The 19,404-nt window shown below is 34.7% G+C and overlaps 1 protein-coding gene across 3 annotated transcripts in view; it reads left to right on the top strand.

Moving 5' to 3' along the window:
- The window catches only part of SNX29 (sorting nexin 29), a 132,061-nt gene that overhangs the window by 62,026 nt on the left and 50,631 nt on the right, over positions 1–19,404 (top strand). For all 3 annotated transcript variants that reach the window (XM_035339398.1, XM_035339399.1, XM_035339400.1), the window contains exons 17-18: positions 3,779–3,834; positions 4,773–4,854. In XM_035339398.1, the coding sequence (XP_035195289.1) occupies positions 3,779–3,834; positions 4,773–4,854 (138 nt within the window). The remainder of the gene's footprint in view (positions 1–3,778; positions 3,835–4,772; positions 4,855–19,404) is intronic.

The following is a 19,404-nucleotide window of genomic DNA, read 5'->3' on the forward strand; positions in this document are numbered from 1 at the left end:
GTGCTCAGATGCTTCTAAGTTTGTTTGTTTTTGCTGAGCTTTTTACTTTGGAAGGTTGAAATAATAAAAAATAATTGGTAGGTTTCTAAATGAGAAGTTACCCATATCCATAAATCTACAGAGGTCAGCATTGCTGTTCTACAAACACTTTATAATGTGCCTAGAGGCACTGAAATTTTCAGTGTTCTGCTCAGTCAGTTTTAAAAGGGCCATGAAGGCTTATTTCTGTTGTTCTAATTCTTCTGGTTATTATACCTGCCTTCTTTCTCTGCCTTTAGTTTTATCCCTATTTTTGCAGCCTGAGCTAAATACTAAATAGTAGTTTGTGTTCATGAGCTGGTTATTTGAGAAAATTAAAAACAAACAAATAAAAAACCACAACAATCTCCTCCCCTTGCTCTCTTCACCCCCAAGTCCCCAGAAATCAAAGTTTTTGTTTTCTACCAGATACTGCTTCCCTTCGGCTTTCTGAGTTAAAAGAAAAGATTTGGTTGAAATGTGGAGATGTACAGAGGGGAGACAAAAGTAAAGTCAATTCCTAATAGTTGGCCGTCTTAGCAGGAAGGTGTATTTTGATGGGTTTTGTTCATATGATTGCACAGTATTGCACTTTAATTTTTTGTTCATACTGGAAGCATTCATGCTTATTTTATCATAACATTTATGTCAAGTGGCTGATAAGAGTTCCATGTGCATAAGTGAAGCATGATTTCACCTGTAATTTTCAGCCTTTTAGGTGCAAACAATCTACCTGTGTCAAGAAATTTTGTTTTTAATAGGATATGTGGATACATAAGTAATAGATATTAACTGTGTATAATAACTTTGTTCCTGCATAAATTCCTGCTTTATTTTAATTATGAATGTTGTGCAGTCCCTTCATCTTGAAATTAATATAGTAAAAGTAGACAGTGTTCAGGAAAGAGCAACAGGGATAATCAAAAGCATGGAGTGGTGTTCTGTATGTGGCTGGTTGGGCAGCCTTTCCTCAATTTGAAAAAGAATCTGCTTTGGGAAGAGTATGGTAGAGAACTGCAAAACGGTGTGTGAAAGATGGAGATCAGCTCTTTGTGGCATCTCCCAGTTAAAAGCAGGTTCAAAACAAGCAGGAAGTCATTTTCAACGGCAGTCTTCTACAGCAGCAGAGCTGTGGAGCTCTTTACCAAAGACTATACAAATACTCAGAAGAAAAAACCATTAGGGGTTACCAAATATGCTAAGCCATGTCTTGCTCAAGAAGTCCTCTGACCTGAAAATTGCTGGGGATGGAGAGAGTTTTGGGAGAAGTGTTGTATGTACTTGCTTGCATGAAGTATGCTTGAGAGGTGGGCATCCACTTGCTTGGTCTACTCCTAAAAATAACATTTGTAGTAAAGAAATTATACTACCTGAACTGATCTGTAGGATGAGCTTGTGCCAAAGACAGAAATCCCTTGGAATTTTTGCAGCCATGGTATAAGCCCCGACTCTTTTCCATTTAAGTATTTCTTTTAAAGAATTATTAGGTGCAGTCAGCTTATAGTGTAGTGACATAAATATATCAGCAAGCATGTTTCAGGTTATTAGTCAGATATTTTTACAAATTTTATTGTTTGAGATTAGAACCTAGCCTAATCATTGAAATACTGTTGTAGTAGGGATTGTACTCCTGAAATATGTGTCTATTTATGAAACCTGAAACTTAAGTAGCTTTAACAAAACATCAGGTTTTATGATTCTGACAACTGTATTTAATTACTGCAGAAGCAATACTGGATTAGTGAAATGCTAGTCTTCATTAGTTGCTACTATCCAAAATGGAACTGTGCATTGAATACAGGCTTTTGAAAGACTTTGCATTATCCTAAGAAATTAATACATTTTAATTACATATTATTAAGCATAACTGTGCTGGTAGTCTATCTATTACTTAAACTTTAATTAGGGAACTTTAAAAGTTGGTCAAGTGTGCAACTGTCGAAAATTCAGCGGGGTATGAATATTTGATCTCCCCTTGACTTGTTTGAAACGATAAGCCAGATTCTTAACATTTTATTATTAAAATAGTATATAATTTACAGATTCTCATAAAAATAGCTTCCATAATTCTTCATTGACTTCTTTCATTTTAATGCTAATAATCAATTTTAATGGCTGTAATTTATATGTGGAATATCCACAATGATCTTTCCAAATTTTTAGTTATGGGATTTCAGAACTTCTGTAGCAGTTGAAAACATGGGGTGTAATATTAATGCAAAAAGTATGTGCTTGAAGGGAATGAGGAAATACATTAATGCAATATGTCACTGTACTTTGTGTTACAATGAACAACACATCAATTACAATCTCAGCATAAGTAACAATCTGCTTCAAAGTAGATGTGCAAGCACTGGAACTTATTAATGTCATTCTTTCTTATTTCCAAAGTCCACGCTCTGTTTTTGAGGTTTTTATGCAAAGCTATTACTGAAGTTAATGAAAAGTACTGCATATATCTGGGGGTAGGATTTCCATTTCACATATAGGCAAAGATAGGATACAGCTTATAGGCAAGATAGAAAAATGTCTGCTTTGTATAAAAGTCCTGGAAAGCCAACCAGTCTGCTGCTGCTCAAGGATGGACTGGAGCGTGAGCAGGTAACAGCTGATGCTAGGACTTGAGAGAGGGGAGTTACTGGCTCTTGCCAGCATAATCACTGCCCCGTTCCTCCAAAAAGAGGGCAGCAGACCTGTTCAGGACTTGTGCTTCCATACGTATGCTCTGGGGCTGTCTCAGCTCTGCACAGTTTTTCTTCTTTTCTCTACTCTGGTAGGAGTGACTCAGTTTTTGCTGAGCCATATCTCTTGAAACTTGGGACAGCAAAATTCAGTTTTGCCTTGAGTATTGGTGGGAGTCGAGCTGGTCTGTCAAAACCTTTGGGAAGGGGATTTTCCTTAGTCCCCTTTGAATTTTGATATTGCTTTAAAATAATAATGCATATTTATGATTCTTAGGCAGATATTCTGAAAAACAGGCAACATATATTAGAGATGTATTGAACTGATAATTAACTAATGTAGATACCTTGTCTAGAAATTGACAACTTTCAGCTGTTCTTCAGCAAAACACACTAATTTTTCTTAGTTGTGGTTTGTGCTTTAGAGTATTTAATGGTGAGAACATATCCTTTTATGTTTAACTGCCTTTAAAGTAAAGGTTAAGAAAAAAAAAAAAGCTTTTGTTGATTAATTTCCAAATGTTCTTTCAATCTTGTTTTCTTACAATTGTTACTTCTTGGAATTCTGTAGGTGTTAGCTCATCATTACCTTTTTTTTTAATGAAGTTTCATAGCTATTTAATATTTTATGATAACATGGCTAACATAAAATGGTCATGTGTCTTCTCAGTAGAATGTACAGTATAAAAGAAAGTGTTCACTAGGTTTTATGTGCCTCAGCTTTTCCCATACATTCATTATACACACAAGGTACATTGGTTTAACATGCTTTGTTTATAAAGCCCTAATATTGACGCTGTGGGATTTCAGTACCTTTCAAAATTATATTCTTTTATAAAGTTTACAAAGTTAGATTTGTTTCTTCACAAACTGTAGCAAATCCTAACAGGAAGACCTTGCAAAGGTGATACATTTATATTACTGTTACACAATTGTTTCATTTTTTAATCGTTTCTCAGTAAGAGTTTTTTTGGATTTTTGTAACTTGAATTTTAGATTTTAATTTTCTTATCATATGCTTTCCATTAAGAAAGCATAATAACTAGTGTGTGGGAATTGTTTTTGTTCTGTAAATATAGGTCCCTGGAGATTTGAGTCAAACATCTGAAGATCAGAGCTTGTCAGACTTTGAAATGTAAGTTTTCTAATATGCATATTTCTGCTTTATGTTGTCTTTATGGGAAAGAAGAAGAAGCAAGTAGACTGAATAATTTCCTTTTCCAGTATTATTTCCAATAAATTAATTCGCAGATATGGTGTTCCATCATTAAAAATGGAGAGCTGCATGGTCCATGCTGTGGTATAGTTTTTAATAACGTTGTATGCACGGCGTTCAGATTCATGGACATTTTCTTGAAGTTCTCTTCCAGTGTCCTAGAACCTAGTATTCTAGCACAGCACCAAAAAGTTACTGTTCTCTGTTACTTTGGTTTTGGTAGATTCTAGATGATACTAATAACATGATGGTCCTCATTTTTCTCATCTCAATGCATACAAATAGTACTATTAAAAAAAAAATAAAGTAGGTCACCACAGATCACGTTAGAGTGGTGTGATTTGAAGCTTTTCTTTTATTAGTCCGACTAAGGAATCTAGCTTTTTGAGGATGATGGGGTGAAAATATAGCTGGTGTTTTTCTATTGCAGAAATTTTGAAGTAAATCGCAAAGAGAGAGGGTGGAAATTGCTTCTCCATAACTGTCCAGTGGTCTTCTGTTATTCAATGAACTCATTTTTTTGTGTGTTGAGTTTTGTGGACCACAGTTTTGAACTTGTTGAAATGAATAGTTTTTGTTTCATGTGTATAATCAAATATTGTCAAATTCACACTGGGAAAAGAAAAGGTGATTTGCTTCATTTTTTTCCCCAGTTATGTTAATTTTAGGGAACACTTCTAGATGTAGTAGGTATAACAGGCTCAGGCAGAACCACAAATTTTCTGATATTCCATTTGGAATGTTAAATTGCTTCATCGATGACCTTGATCATTACCTAAACACCTGGAAGTAGTTACTTTGAAATTTTAATATGTAAACATGATTTTCTATTTTTTATCTCTCATCTATCTCCTCAGATCAAATCGTGCTCTTATTAATGTTTGGATTCCCTCTGTCTTTCTGCGTGGAAAAGCTGCTAATGCATTCCATGTTTATCAGGTAAGTAGCACGTTCTAACAGAAATTCAATAATACGCTTTCTGACTAGAATGGAACATTTTGATATTTTAAGGATCTCAGTGTAATTTTATTAGAGATCAGATAAAGGACATCAGCAGTAACTTCATACATGTACATACATAGGATGACAGCGATCCTCAGAATAGCATTATTTTGATTGTTGGCTCTTAATAGTGTAAAAGCATGTTAATAAAATGGCTGCATTGACCAGAGCACAATAATTCAACGCTGACCAGTAATGCCTTCTTCAATATGCATTTTGTAAATACTCTATTTCAGTTCTGCAATATCAATGACCAGAAATGTTACTTGACAGACAGACAAATATGGATTACTTAGTAGCTCGAAAATATTTTGAATGGTGCAGAAAGCCTTAACTGTATGTCATTGGATATATTCATAGTGGCTTTTGCTGGGTCTAAATTTAGAGTTTGCACTCTAGCCTGCCTTGTAGCTGAAGCACTGAAATCCTGTACTGTTTTTTGATCCATGGATTTTCAGCTTCAGGCCAATTATAGCCATTCTATAGGCAGAATGGCAGGGGATTATTTTTATAATTTTGAGCATTTTTTATAATTATTAGTATAATTATTATGCTGCTGGAAAACTTTTCCGCTTTCCTGTGTTTCAGCCATGTGTACTTAGCCTTGAACAAGATTTCTGGGGATTTTTAACATTCCTCTCACTTTGAACAATGATTTTTGTAGAATTTTGAATTATTTATGGACTGTTAGTGGATAGTTGAAAAATACAGGAAAACACCACCTTTTTGGCCAGTAAAGTATAATGAAAAATAAGTCTTCAGCTAATGCAAAGAAAAGCTGGCAATACTGAAGTTGTACTGAGTAATTTATTCAAAAGTGTCGAACAATCAGTCAGATTTAGGTGCACGAGTGCGTCTGGAAGGCTAACATGTTGACAAGTGTGAGTATTTTTGCTAATTGCCTATTGCATTTCTGTCTCTCACTTGTTCTTCCATTGTACTGTAACTGTCTACATGTTCCCAGCCCCAGATACCAGTCTGCTAAAACAGAAATTCTTAGAAGTACCAGTATCCCATCACATCTCTGTTACTATAATGCTGCTGCAGTTCTGTGATGACTGGAAAAGCTCTCGTTTCTCCTGTTTGTTTCTCATGTTGCCCTGTCTATCAACCTGCTGACATATTGGAAGGTTCTCAATGTCTATCTTTACTTTTCCTAGGAAATTAAGTTGAAGTAAATCCTTCTTCATTAGCATACTTTTGCTAATGGGGCAGAACAAAGTAATGAGCAAACCTGGGAAATAATTTGGTTGACTGATAAAAGCATTCTACCAGCTATTATCTTAAAACATGCACTTCTGTTAAGGCTTTCACTTTTACAGTCTTACTGTGAATGGCTGGGTAGCATAATGTGCTATGTGGTAGTGCAGACACTCCATTTGCATATGTTTGTGTAAGATACTAAAGCTTTGAGAGAAGTTGTGATTATCACTGCCTGGGAAGTTGGAGAACTAGGGTGCATAGTACATGGCATTTATTGTGATTCCTTCGACAGAACAATTGTTAAAGGCTTGCTTTGTAGGGCAGAAACAAATATTGAGGCTGCACCAATGCCTTTGTCTCAAAAAAAAAACAAAATCCCGCAGAAGAAACCTCTGCAGCAACTCCGAGTTGGGTACCCATCAGCTGAAACATCTCGTGTGACCAAGTCTGTTCTGATACTGTTGCACATGATCTTGAAGTCAATTGACTATGTTGCTTGGAAGTGTAAACCTGGATCTGAAATTTTTCCAAATGACTCATCATTTAGAAAATCTTATTTTATATTTTGCACAATATAAATAACTAAATGTTCCTTAATATTCTACTTCATTAAAATATAAGGTGTATTTACATTTTGCTTAGGTCCTGGAAGAATTTAGTTTACTTTTAATTTACTGGTATCTTGCTATAAAACTTTATTACTCAAGAGTTCAGAGTTTTTGACAAAATTTGACTGTACTTGACTATAAAAAAAGGCACCAAGAAAGCCGAGAAAGCACGTGGAATTCATGTGTATTATAGACGTTTGGCATGTTTTCGTAATGGGAAGGAATAAACCTAGCTTCCCAGTTTATAGCAGGTTCAGAGCTTTATCCAAAACCTGCTTAAGCGAGTGAAGGGTGAGACATTGCTCTCAGTTGGCTTTGGATAAGGGCTTAACTATAGTGACTTGAACTAACTTTCATTCTTTATTGTGCTTCTGCACCTTATCATTTCCATCATTAGCGTGGCATTTTAGAAAATAAGCTGTGCTGTTAACAGAGTGGGTTTTAATAGACTTCATCAATTACTCAGCATTGATGGAGAACAAAGAACTTCTGATTTAAAGAGTGGGCCTTTAAACAAGAGGAAGAAATGAAGCAAAATATCATTGGAAGATTCTAAAAAGATTTGAAATTTTACATTGCCAAAAGACAGCTTTGAGAATTTACTTATATCTGCAATATAGTGTTATGCATATATGTCATGGTGAACGTCACCAGTATGCAAAATTTGTTTATAGGTATATTTATTTGAAAAATGTACAAGTTATTTTTCTGAATGTTCTATTCGTTATCTATTCACACTAGGAAGTTACTGAAGATAAGTGACATGGAAAGGCAGAAATGTCTTATTTATTATAGACATAGAGTATCCATGGTCAGAGTTGTTTGTCTTTAATTACAGAGCAGCACAGAATACCACAGAATTCCTCTGGTTACCAGTTGTGTATTTGCTCAACTTTGTCTTTTGAAATTTTAAAAAGAAAAGTGAGCAAAAGCTACCTGTAGAAGTGACCTAAAACTTCTGTCGTTTCTATTAAACTTTGATGTTAGTACTTGTTAAGATCTTTCCTTATGGGAGAATACATCAATGGCATTCCTACTAGTTTTTGATCTCTTGTAGTATGACTGATAAGAGTATCTGTCTAGCAAATAACTATTTTCTGCCACTGTGCACCTGAAAAAAAAAAAGAAAGGAATCTTTCCAAAAATAAACCTATGCTCTCTATATAGCACATTATATCACTATGATTAAACACTTGGAGTTGAAGTGATTGCCACATCTGATCAGATATGTAGTCATGTGCTTACTGAATATATATTCTGCATTTTATAGCTATCAGGAAAGCATTAATTTATAAAACTTCAGAATAGCCTCAATAACAGCACTGTGCATTTATCTTGTTAAATCTCTGCCAAAACATGTGCTCCTGATTACAGGGAATTTGATTCAATGTTGAAATTGTGGAAGAGGATATTTACCAGGCTACCAGTATGTAATGAACAGACAAGGACTAGGAGTGACAATTAGGATAAATGACTGAGCACATTTCTGAGAGTCCTCTTATTCATAATAAACGTTATTTTTGATGTTTTATCATTTATTTCTCCACAGCAGAAAATAAAAAAGTGTTTGCAACTCTTTGTATCAGCTGTGTGAGAATTCTGCTTGTAATATATCAATGTAAAGGAAAATGAGAATTCTTGGTAGAAGTATTGCAGCATTTTGTTATTGTTGAGATTATTTCCAATATTTTGAAGTTCAGATTTCTCTGAATGCTTTGGTAACCATAAATTGGACATAAAAATGGGCTGTTAATTGTGCTGGTGAGTTCTGAGGAAAAAGTTATGAAATAAATGGAGAAGGCAGAAACGTGCCAGCTGGAACAGGCAAAATTTCAAACTTGTTTTGGGTAAGCATAATTTTCAAATATGCTAAATACTTATAACTGTACATGAATTGGAAATATGCTTAGCCTGCTTGAAAATGAGATTGTATGCATAATAGTCTTGAGGTAATATGTTGATGCCAAGTGCAGATATCACAAAAAGGCATGGACCTTGACCACTGCTTTTCCATATCAAATTCATGTAAATATATTTGAAACAATTGCTGATTTTTTTTTTTTTTTAAGTTATTAAAAAGCTAAAGACACTGTCCTACTCTTCTCTCCTCTCTTGTTGTGGGCTGTCTTGTCAACCTCCATTGAAATTTCAAATTTACAGCATTTGATGGAGAGAAAAGACAGTGTGCAGGGATTTGCTATGTCAGTTTTATTACTGACGCACTTGAGAACTGTCGTGCATCTTCTGTCCCTTTTTATTCATAAATAGATATTTTCAGCAGAAAATAAACTATGTCATGCTTACTATGTGGCGTGGAAATGGCCAAAAAGAGGGTGGATATATTTGCAGAGTGTGTCAAATAACAATGAAAAGTATGAACCCATAAGTATAGTATCTGTCATCCTTTATCCTGGAGTTATAAGTGATTCTTCTTGGAAATATTAAGAATTAGGAAAAATAAACCTGTGTAGCTGTGCCTCTTCAGAATCAATGCCATTTTTTCATTTGTGCTCCTTGAAACAGGAAGAGAAATGAATGGCATGTTAACTTTAATTTATATCTCAGGAGTTCCAGACCTGAGCATCATAAAGAAGATATGAATAGACTCCAATCCCAGCACGAGTTTTGTGTTTTTTGTTATGGTCTTCCTTTTTTTTTGTTAACAGCAGACTTTAATGCTTTTGAAGAGCATTTCAAAGTATTTCTTCTTATGTCATGTTAATATTTTGGTATGTTCCAAATGTCATATTCAAAATCAGTGTATCTTCTGTCCTCAAAAAAAAAACCAACAGAACAAAATAGAAAAAAACAACCACCAGATGTTATGATGTAGATGCAAAGTTCCCAGCTGCATTTGGCTATATTATCAAATAGGTTCAACCGTCAAATAGTTTTTTCTTTTTTAAATTTCTGTTAAGGATTAAGGATTCTGGACAAGCTCAGAGATCAAGTTGTTCACTCTTAAAGCAAGCAGTATTTTATAGAGAATCCTATTAGATGTGGAAATTTTAAACAGACCTCTATGTTTGCAGAGTTACCCCACACTCCTGTAGCAGTAATTAACTGGCAGCATTTACTGGTTATGAAACTTAAGAATTTAAAAGCCAGGTCTAGAAACAGCCAAATTTCATTCTGAGTTTGAATGACTTGAGTTCAAGAGGGATAGTTGTGAGTGGCAGAATAATCATCACTCACATCTTAGCACTATCTTGTACTTTCTTTGAAATTAACAGAAGCCATAGACATAAGTCATTCAACTATGGATGGTAAAACAATTAGACAGTATATACATTTTAGTAAAAAAAAAAAAAAAAAGCTGATTAGAATTGGCCGTGCACTTCTGTGTATTTATTAAGTTTGCTTTAAAAATATTTTTATTTTCTGAAGTATCATTTAACAATAATAGACCAACATTGAGATGGCTACAATAAATAAATGGTGACAACAAGAATACAAAAAATAATAATTGCCATTTCCAATTTTTGCCAAAATAAATAGGCATTTAAAGCTTTCTTTCCTTTTGCACTGCGAATAGTCATCTGAAGATGGAGATCCCTACTGAGAAGAGGTAGCTATGTGTTGTGAAATTCAATTTTGTCATTCCCTAGGGTAACATAAGGAAATTTACCTGCTAAATGGAGGGAGAGAAGATCTATGTTTATAGATGTGCTACTAACAAACGCTAGGGAAGATATTGGTCCATTTGATATTCACTGATACGGGGTAAAGGAGGGTATGGAAGCATCAGAGGAGTGCAGGTCCAATATTTTGCTACATGAATGAAGAAATGTGGGGGGGGAAAAAAAGGTTTGAGTCAGGATTGGGGGATGTTATGATTTTGGGTTATCAGGAAGAGGTCAGTTGCTAGAGTCAGTACAGCAAATACTCAAGCAGTTAAAAAAAGTTCTCAGAACGTAAAACAGTAACAGAAAAATGCATATTTTTTTAGATTTCTGTTCACCACAGAGGTGCTATGGGGTATTCCCATTCTGGATTCTTCCTTGTGGAGAATTAGCAGATTGTCTATCTTAAATGGAAATATCAGTAGAGGATCTTCAATGAATGAATAAATCTACCCTTGCAATTCATCAGGAATTCCAGGATGAAATAGCTGAAAACTGGTTGTGATAAATAGCTTCTACCCTGGGTACCAGAAAATTTTAAAGTGGTTAATCTGACACAATTTTAAAAAGGGATTAGGGAAGTCTTAAAAGAGCAAACTGTTAGAAATCACTAGGAAGGTGATAGAAAAGCAGAAAACACTATTATGCCATGTATAAACTCTGGTTTATCTGTGTGCAGTTCTAGTCCTCTCCTCTCTAAAAAACAGAACTAGAAAGAATGTAGGCATGGATGGAAAATGATAGATTAAAAAAAAAAAAAAAGTAAAAATTGGAAGCTTTTTCATTTGAGCAGCATATGAGGAATTCTTAGCCTGCGAGAAAAACAATTAAGAGAGAGAATACAGTAGCAATCTTTCAAATCCTGAAAGGCACGGAGAGATTTTTAAACTGTTTCAATATGCAGATTAAAGCACCTATTGAAACCACTAGCTTGCAGTTTCAAAGTAAGTGTGACAGTGGCTTTCTCCACAACATAACTGGAATTTGAGTCTTCTTGCCTCAGAGCTTGCAAATACGCTAAGTTCACATGGGTCTAGAAAATTATTGGGCTAATTAAATTGAAGAAAATCAATCCAAACATAAAAGATGTTGCTTGTTTATAAAGAAATCCCTGGATAGCAATATATTGGAAGATGGGCAACTTTTCTGGATATATATCACTATTTTATGTTCATTTCTAAGGGTACTGGATAAAATACATTTCAGAATTCACCAAAGAATATTCTGAACTGTAAGTGTTGAAATCGGTATGCCTTGCAGTAGCTGTACATTGGTAGAAACTTGAAGGTCATGGTGTAGGATTAACCCAACGTGAATTGCTCTTGTAATGCTATGATAAGAAAGTATAATGTAGTCCTAAAATGGTAATAACAAGTATGATTAGGAAACCTTTCCTTCCACTAGTGTTTATCTTCTATGCATTGCAAGCTTATTCTAATGTATTCAGAAACACAGCCTTTCTCTTTATACTTACTCTCTCTGTTTTGTTTTGCTTCAGGTTTGTATCTTGAATATTGTCTTGCAGTGTATTACTGCTGACATAGTAGTATATTTTGTACCTGAGTAGAGAGGTGAATTCGATGACCTGTTGACATCATTGTTATGAATCAATAAATAATAGGGATTATTTAGGCAATATTGGATGAAATTATGTGTGTCAGGAGCTCAGATTGGATTGTTATAACGATATCTTCTAACGAGCATTAGAAAAATTATGGTTATCTACTTTGATACCATAATAAGCTTCAGAGGTTTATTCTCTTATAAAGTTTGTGACAGCTATTAGTAAGTGGCAAACTATCAGTTATAAGCATTTAAGGACCTGGCCACATATGAAGAAACTAATATTTTGTAAAAAGTAACAGCTAAGAAAGCCTAGTCCTTTAAACAGACAAATTTAAATATTAGGCTTCTTTCTAAAATCAGGGTCATGCTACTCTTCTCTTACAACATCCTGTATTCTAGTTAACTGTTTTTTTTTCTGATGACTGCTGTTCATGATCTGTGCAGTCTGATGCCAGTCTTTGTTGTGAGAAAGATGTTGGTCAGTCAGGCTACCACTAGAAAATAATCTATTGTCTACTATATTCACAGGCATAAAAACAGAATCCAGATCAGAATTTAAGCAAAAAAAAGTGCATTTACACTTTACCTCTAGGTGGTGATAGTTAGTTGCAGTTTTGTTTAACGACTGTAAAGCAAGATGGCTATTGCAATACTATTACTTTGTCGTATTTCTCAACTGGAGAATATCATGCTATTAGCTGCATATGTATGGATTGCGCTTTCCTGAGAAGTGTACAGCAAATGCCATAATGCCATTAGTCATGCCTTTTGTTGTTATAATTACCAATGGCTGACACTTAAGATAATGAAACAGATTTTGTGATTTTTAAAGTGATACCAATATTTACACGGCTACTTGCAGTCCTCCTTGTTTGCAGAGTAATAAACATTTCAGGTTACACAAAATAAGGTTAAAGATAAACATGCTAATCAGACATGGCTGCTATTATTTGCATATCAATAGGAGCCCTCCACAGATTATCATCAATAAACATTCTCTTATTCTAACTTAATTCCTCTGCATCTTGAAAATTTTACTGTTTAATATTGACTGACTGATATTTTTTCCTCATAATATTTCTTCTGTTACTTCAAGTGATGTTCTATTTTTCTTGTCCACTTCCTTTCTGAAGGAATAGCAATATACCTTCAAATAGAGGGGGTTTCACGGTATCTGAATGCTTCTGCTTAATCAGAGAGAATAATTCTCACAGAAATGCAGCATTGAGGAGGAGAAGAACAGTGTCTGAAACTAGGAGCTTTTGTGCAGAGTGACCAGCAAATTCCCTGGGTGTGAGAGCCAGCAGTTTCATAGCATTGGCAAGGTGCTTCTTCAAAGTCAGAATAACAATAGAAGACAATGCATTGACAATTTTTTAAAAAGAATAAATAAAAAATAATTTTAAAAAGTTTTTTTTTTTTTTTTTTTTTTTAAATAAGGAAAGAAAGTTGAAAAGTATGCAAAAAACTGGAAAAAAAAAAGTTCAGACTTGATTTTCATTTCCCTGATACATGAGGAATTGGATTACTTTAGCAGCTGTGGCAGTAAGCAGGCAAAAAGGAGAAAGAAGAGTGCAGTCTTCTAATCATATTCTATCTCAGAACAGCTCAGGGCAAAGAGAGAAGAAAATGGCATAGAATGGGAAAATTTGAGAGAAAGATATGGTTCATGGCATCTGAAAAGAAGAGTGGTTTCCTAAGCCAAAAAGGTGAGTGCACTACAGTTTCCATAATGGGACCTGAGGATATGTCAGAGAAGCATGACAGTAGGTAGAGGAGAGAAAGCTTTAAACAGCTGGGATGGAGGGAGTGTACAATGACAAGAGAGAACATCTTGGAGAGAGAAGAAAAATTGTTTTATTTATAGCAGGTTTTTATATTTATTTTTTTTAAGGAAGCCGTAATACAACTTAATGTACAGATATTCCTATAACAATTCTAATCTGGATGCAAAAATACTAGGAAAAAAATACTAGGAAAATAGAAGTAGAATTTCTGTTTTCAAAATACTTTTTACTTGAGAAACAAAAACATAGTTTATATTCTCTATATATCCAGAGTAAATAGCACACATCTTATTTACATACTGATTGGTAAGATATCCTCTTTCCCTTGGTCAGAGCACCCAAAATCTTTTACTTGGAGAACAGCCCATCAGTTCTGTCATTTACCTGTATTCCGTTCTGCAGAAACTTTTTTCGCTGCAGTGGTTACCATGCTTTGCAATGACTATAAGGGTGCCTCCCTGTGGAATGGTGCTAATTACTTTGGGGTATTACAAGTAATATTTCACTGTCAGAAAGAGCTAATTATGTTGTTATTTAGGTGAGATCTACTCTAATTTGAAGGGTTAAAGATAGAAATGTTGATTCCATCCAGCAAAAGCATAGGTAGGCTTCTTTTGTTCTTTATTGCCCAGTCACTTTAGTGCTGATTTGATGAATAGCAATTGAACTGTGACTATGGAAACACAGCGAGCATAATTCTGTATGTATATAAGTCAGTGGAAAATCCTAAAAAGTGTAACACTTTTCTGTCTCGTATGACAACACTGGCCATTTTTAAAGTTCATGCTTTGTGCATTCTCTCATATACTTGACATTCATATTGCTCATATTTACAAACTAAATACCAGAAAGTTGGTTTTAACACAGCAAATAAAATACATTATGGTATTGGTAGTCTCTATGCATGAAAGTCTTGTTGAGCTACAAGCTTATTCACTTTAATTGCTATTATGTCTCTGGTAACTGTGCACTAGAACCACAAAGCGCTGCTCATATCACAGCTGAGAAGTTTCATTGTTCTGATAGTTTTTCACTACTGCAGAAATTCTGAAATTGGATCACTTTCAAAGATGGAACTTTACCATAAATGCGGTCCTGCAGCTGCGTCAAAATATAACTTGCATTTGTATTCATTTCTTCCACTTCTAAGTTAACTTCAGAGAATTCAGCTTGAATTTATATTCCAAACAGAATCCCATTGTCCTGAAGTAAAGTTAAGAAATGTAACTGATTCTTTTTTTTTTTTTGCTATATTCTTCCAGTTTTAACTTATACCTTTTGTTCTTTCTGTACGTTTTAAGTAGAGAAATAATTTTTATAAAAGCGTCCTAACTAGGCTGAGATACAAGCATCCTCTCAGAAAAGCACACTATGAAGAAGGAAGAAAAGGTAGATCCAGTCCTCTGAAAAACATTTCTCTAAATTGTAAATTTTGATCAATTTTTTAAAATGTAGTATGCCTGAATAATTATGATGTACATTAAAGTTGAGTGATTAATTTTAAGAATTTCTTAGCATCATAAACCAATTTTTGAGAAACAGAACAAGAAGTAGTTACAGAAGCTCATCCTAGAACATGTCCTGCTAAAGTGAATGAATTTCCTTCTTTCCACAGAAAAATTACACTAATTTTTCTCAGATTACCTTAGCAATACTCTACAAAAGAATACCCCAGGTAATATCATGTCTATAACTTTCTATACCAGTAGATAATCTCTTTATATGTTAGTGAGAGTTTTGCTTTATTATTCAGAGCACCAAAATTTTTGCTTTTCAGTTTCTTCTCCCCTTTTGTCTTAAATAATTTTAACAGACATTCTTGAACAGTTCTATTCTTTTATTGTTGTTAGTTTTTTTTTGGTTTGTTTTTTTTGCTTTTGCCTTACACACTGTGGGAAACTGTAGTGGAGACAAGTGAAAGTGGTAAGCTGGGATAGGTGGCTGAAGAGAACATCAAATGCATATCATGAGCTCATCTTCTCTTACTACCACCAGCCTTCCATCTTTAATATTGAACTGGACTTTTAGAAGTCCCTGACTTGTTCTTGATGTTTTCTCTCCCCAGTTGTCACAGAAGAGGATGTATTTTTTGGGAAATTTTCCTGACTTAATATTTATGAAAGTTATGAGGATCACAGTAGAATTAAAGTATTTGAGAAGATAATTTTAGTATTTAAGAAGATAATTTTAGGAAAAGTGTTATTTTTTTGAAGTTTGGACCTGGCACAAAATAATTTTTGTCTTATGATTTTATAGTATAATATATTTTCTTAAATCAACTATTTCAAAGGCAAAAGGTTAAAGGAGATGCCAGCTTTGATGCCAGTTTTGTCTACAAGAAGGGGAGAAGCTGAGATGCTTGCAGTTTGAGTTTTTCATTATGTGTTTTTGCCCTTGTCCCCCCCCCAAAAAAAAAAAAAAAAAGAAAAAAAAAAAGTGATAGAAATGGTATGTGGAAAAAAAAAAGGTAATAGGAGTAATCTGTTGTATGTGTTTTATAATTGTTTCAAGCTTTCTTGACGCTACTGTGGGAAGGGAGAGGGAAAATTAAGCACATCTCCTCCTCCCTGTACAATCTCTTCTCCCATCTCCCGCAACGTTCAAGTTGCTGGTGTTAGAAGACACAAAATCCATTTAATGACAGTTATTCAATCATTGGTTTATCCTGCTGAGTGCTAGCAATATGTTTCTGAAGATATACATGTTCTGTTAGCATTTGCAGGTTTGATTATTAATCTTCTTATCCTGTTTATCTTAATCTTTTCTATCTAAACAGATAGTCCTGTATCTGAAGCAAATATTTTCCTCTTCCAGAAACATTTTATAGCTTCTTTACTAACAATGAAAGTGTCTAGGATGCAAAAAAAAAAAAGGGGGGGGGGGGAGGGGGCAAAGGATCTCTAGTAGTTGGTGTCTATTTTCTTCTGTTCTGAGTTCTAAAGTTAAGACTATAGACCAGTGGTAGGCCAAAATTAGTGTTATTTAAAAGCAAATGTGAACTTCAACTGGTCAAGGGAAATAGCTCAGTTGAGTTAACCTGCAAATAGGTACTATTTAAAAAAAAAATATTATCTATTTGTATTTGTGCTGATTGGGTTGTCTCTACCAAACCAGTTGCTAATTTTTCTTTTTGTTGTCACATGCTTGGGCATTTATAACAAATGGCACAATCTCCAGAAACTTTTTTAGTTACTGAGGAAAAGGGAGTTACAAGGACAGTGATACAGTAGAAATACAGCAATGCAGCAATATGGTTTGTTTCAGTCACTTTTTTTTTTTTTTTTTTTAAACAATGGTGCTTAGGTGGCAAATGTCACAGCAGCTTCCTTAATGTAAATAAGGCTCTTTTGCGTTCCTTGTACTGCCCAGCATTTTTTTATGCTTGTAAGAAAAACCATGACCTTGTGTTTGCAAACTTTCTCCATATTCATTACATCCTTTGAAATATTCCAAGTTCTCTTGCATCTTGTGCCATTGAATTTTGCACGTTTTATAGTAAAGTTCAACTTCATGCCTTCCCTTTGGCGTTACTTTCTCTCCTTCAGAATTTTTTCTTGCCTCTGGAATGGGCATGGGCTCACAGGGACTTCTACTCTGGCAGGCTTGTATTTGTGGAGCTCCCATCTACAGAGTTCTCTGGCTAGCATCCATTTTTCATTGTGTTCAGATCGTTCTACCAGGAAATGTGAGCCCTATTTGTAGGGAAGATTTTATGGTCATCCACTTTACAGAATTTTGTTCCTAATGCTTCATCTAGTATTTTTATAATCCTGAACATCAATAGAACAGAAGATTCTCTGCAATAACCCTTTCACTATCTTTTTTTACCAAAGGTGCTTGAAAGATCACCAAATACTGAATTGTAACTATACCAATTGATACTTATGCACCCAAAAAGAAAAGCACTCTCTTAAGACTTCTGCAGCTCTGAAGAAAAAATTTTGATTATAAGAATTTAATCCAGGAAGCTACACGGGGACCTGGGGCAAGCTGGAATTGTGGTCCTTGTCCTTTCTTTTCCTTAGGTTTTTATACATAAGTAGTGGTGTCAATGGTTACTAATTGAAGGTGTCAATAGTTACTAATCTGTTACCAGGGTCTGTTAAGCAGCTCTGAGTCAAAAATGCCATTAAAGATTCCTTAACCAATTAAAGAAACTTTTATCTCAATAAAACAGTATCATGGAATTAGGTTTTACTCATTTCAGTATAGAATCATTAAATTAGTGCTTTCAAATTGGCATTTCAGTAATACCAATTTATCAGGTAGTTTTCTAAAAAACAAAATGCTATTAAATTACTACTGTTTCAGCTATTTCTCTTCAAATCTTTGACTTCAAATATGTTTCTGATGAGAAAATAGCAGACTAATTCATTATATGTGCTTATTAACTAATTTTTTTCTTTCAGCTGTTGTAAATCATTGCTACAAAAAGGTTACCAGTCAGTCTTTGGAGACCCAACTGGAAAGTGCTCCTAAATTACAGGCAAACGATACTTAATTCATTTCTTGATGTACCAGAGAATATTAAAGCAAAATCTTAAGTCTACAATCAATTAACCATTCCAGCAATGATTTTGGTTTGCTCTATAAATGCATTAAAAGCTTGAAGATTACTTAATTAGGTTAGGAATTGGATGATTTCAGGAAAACTTTTGGGCATTTGAAATGAAATGCTGTCATTTGGAATTGAATTTTAAGTGGGTCAAAGAATGAGGCCCTGAGTAGTTCTTTAAACTTTCTAGTTTTCTGATCCTAAAATATTGTTCTGTACTTACATGGCATATGCTTAGTTTTTTTCAGTAGCAGAAAGTAGTGTCCCTCTGAGGTGCAGCATGATAACTTGGGACAAGCTTACACAGAAGTCTTTTAATCCACTTTGGTGAAGGGTATGTTAGTATGGTTTAGCTGCATCCATCAGGCTTCCCATCATTACTCACCTCCTGTCTTTCATGTATGACACTCTTGAATGTCACCCACAGCTTCACATATATCTTTTGTTATATCCTGTGACTCAGTCCCTTATGTCTCACGCCTGTTTTTCTCCAGTCCTCCACATTTTGTTTCCTGTTGTCTATCTCATTAAATTTTCCTTTCTAAAATTCCAGGCATCTCCATTTCCCCTACATGCCCCTTGTTTCAGACTCTTCGCTTCCCTCTGACCCCTTTGTCACCCAAATACCCCTGCCCTCAAGAAGTTAATTATAATTTGTCTGCTTTTGTGCGAGATCACTGGAATTGCTGTTGTGAGCTGGGGATGAGTTGGATGGACTTGCTTTCTTTGATTCTTGCCTCGGTAATTACAGAGCTGCTGGAATGTTTTTGTGACCAGAGCAATGAGTTTCTGCATCTCTCCTTTTCTCTTTTCAGCCCTTCCTTGGGAAGGGCTGTTGAGTTTGGAAGCAACACCTAGTTAGAGATTTCTCGGAGGCTTCTTGAACAAGTTGCAGGGAGTATTTTTGACTCAATTTTTCCATCTGTTCAATAGGGATAAAATTATTTTGCCTCACCTGAGTAGTTCTGCAGTGTTTAGATATTCAATGAGTAAAAGCTAGAGTAATTTTTAGATAGAGACAATTTTGGGGTTATTGTTGTTTCCCTATGCAGCAAGGAAACTATTCCGACGGTAAAATGTGGCTTAAAAAACCTGGAACCTTTCTCTTGCTCAGAAACTGAGGATCATCATCACCATAGAATCTG

The sequence above is a fragment of the Oxyura jamaicensis genome, chromosome 14 (assembly GCF_011077185.1).
Source record: "Oxyura jamaicensis isolate SHBP4307 breed ruddy duck chromosome 14, BPBGC_Ojam_1.0, whole genome shotgun sequence".
In the NCBI taxonomy this organism is placed as follows: Eukaryota; Metazoa; Chordata; class Aves; order Anseriformes; family Anatidae; genus Oxyura; species Oxyura jamaicensis.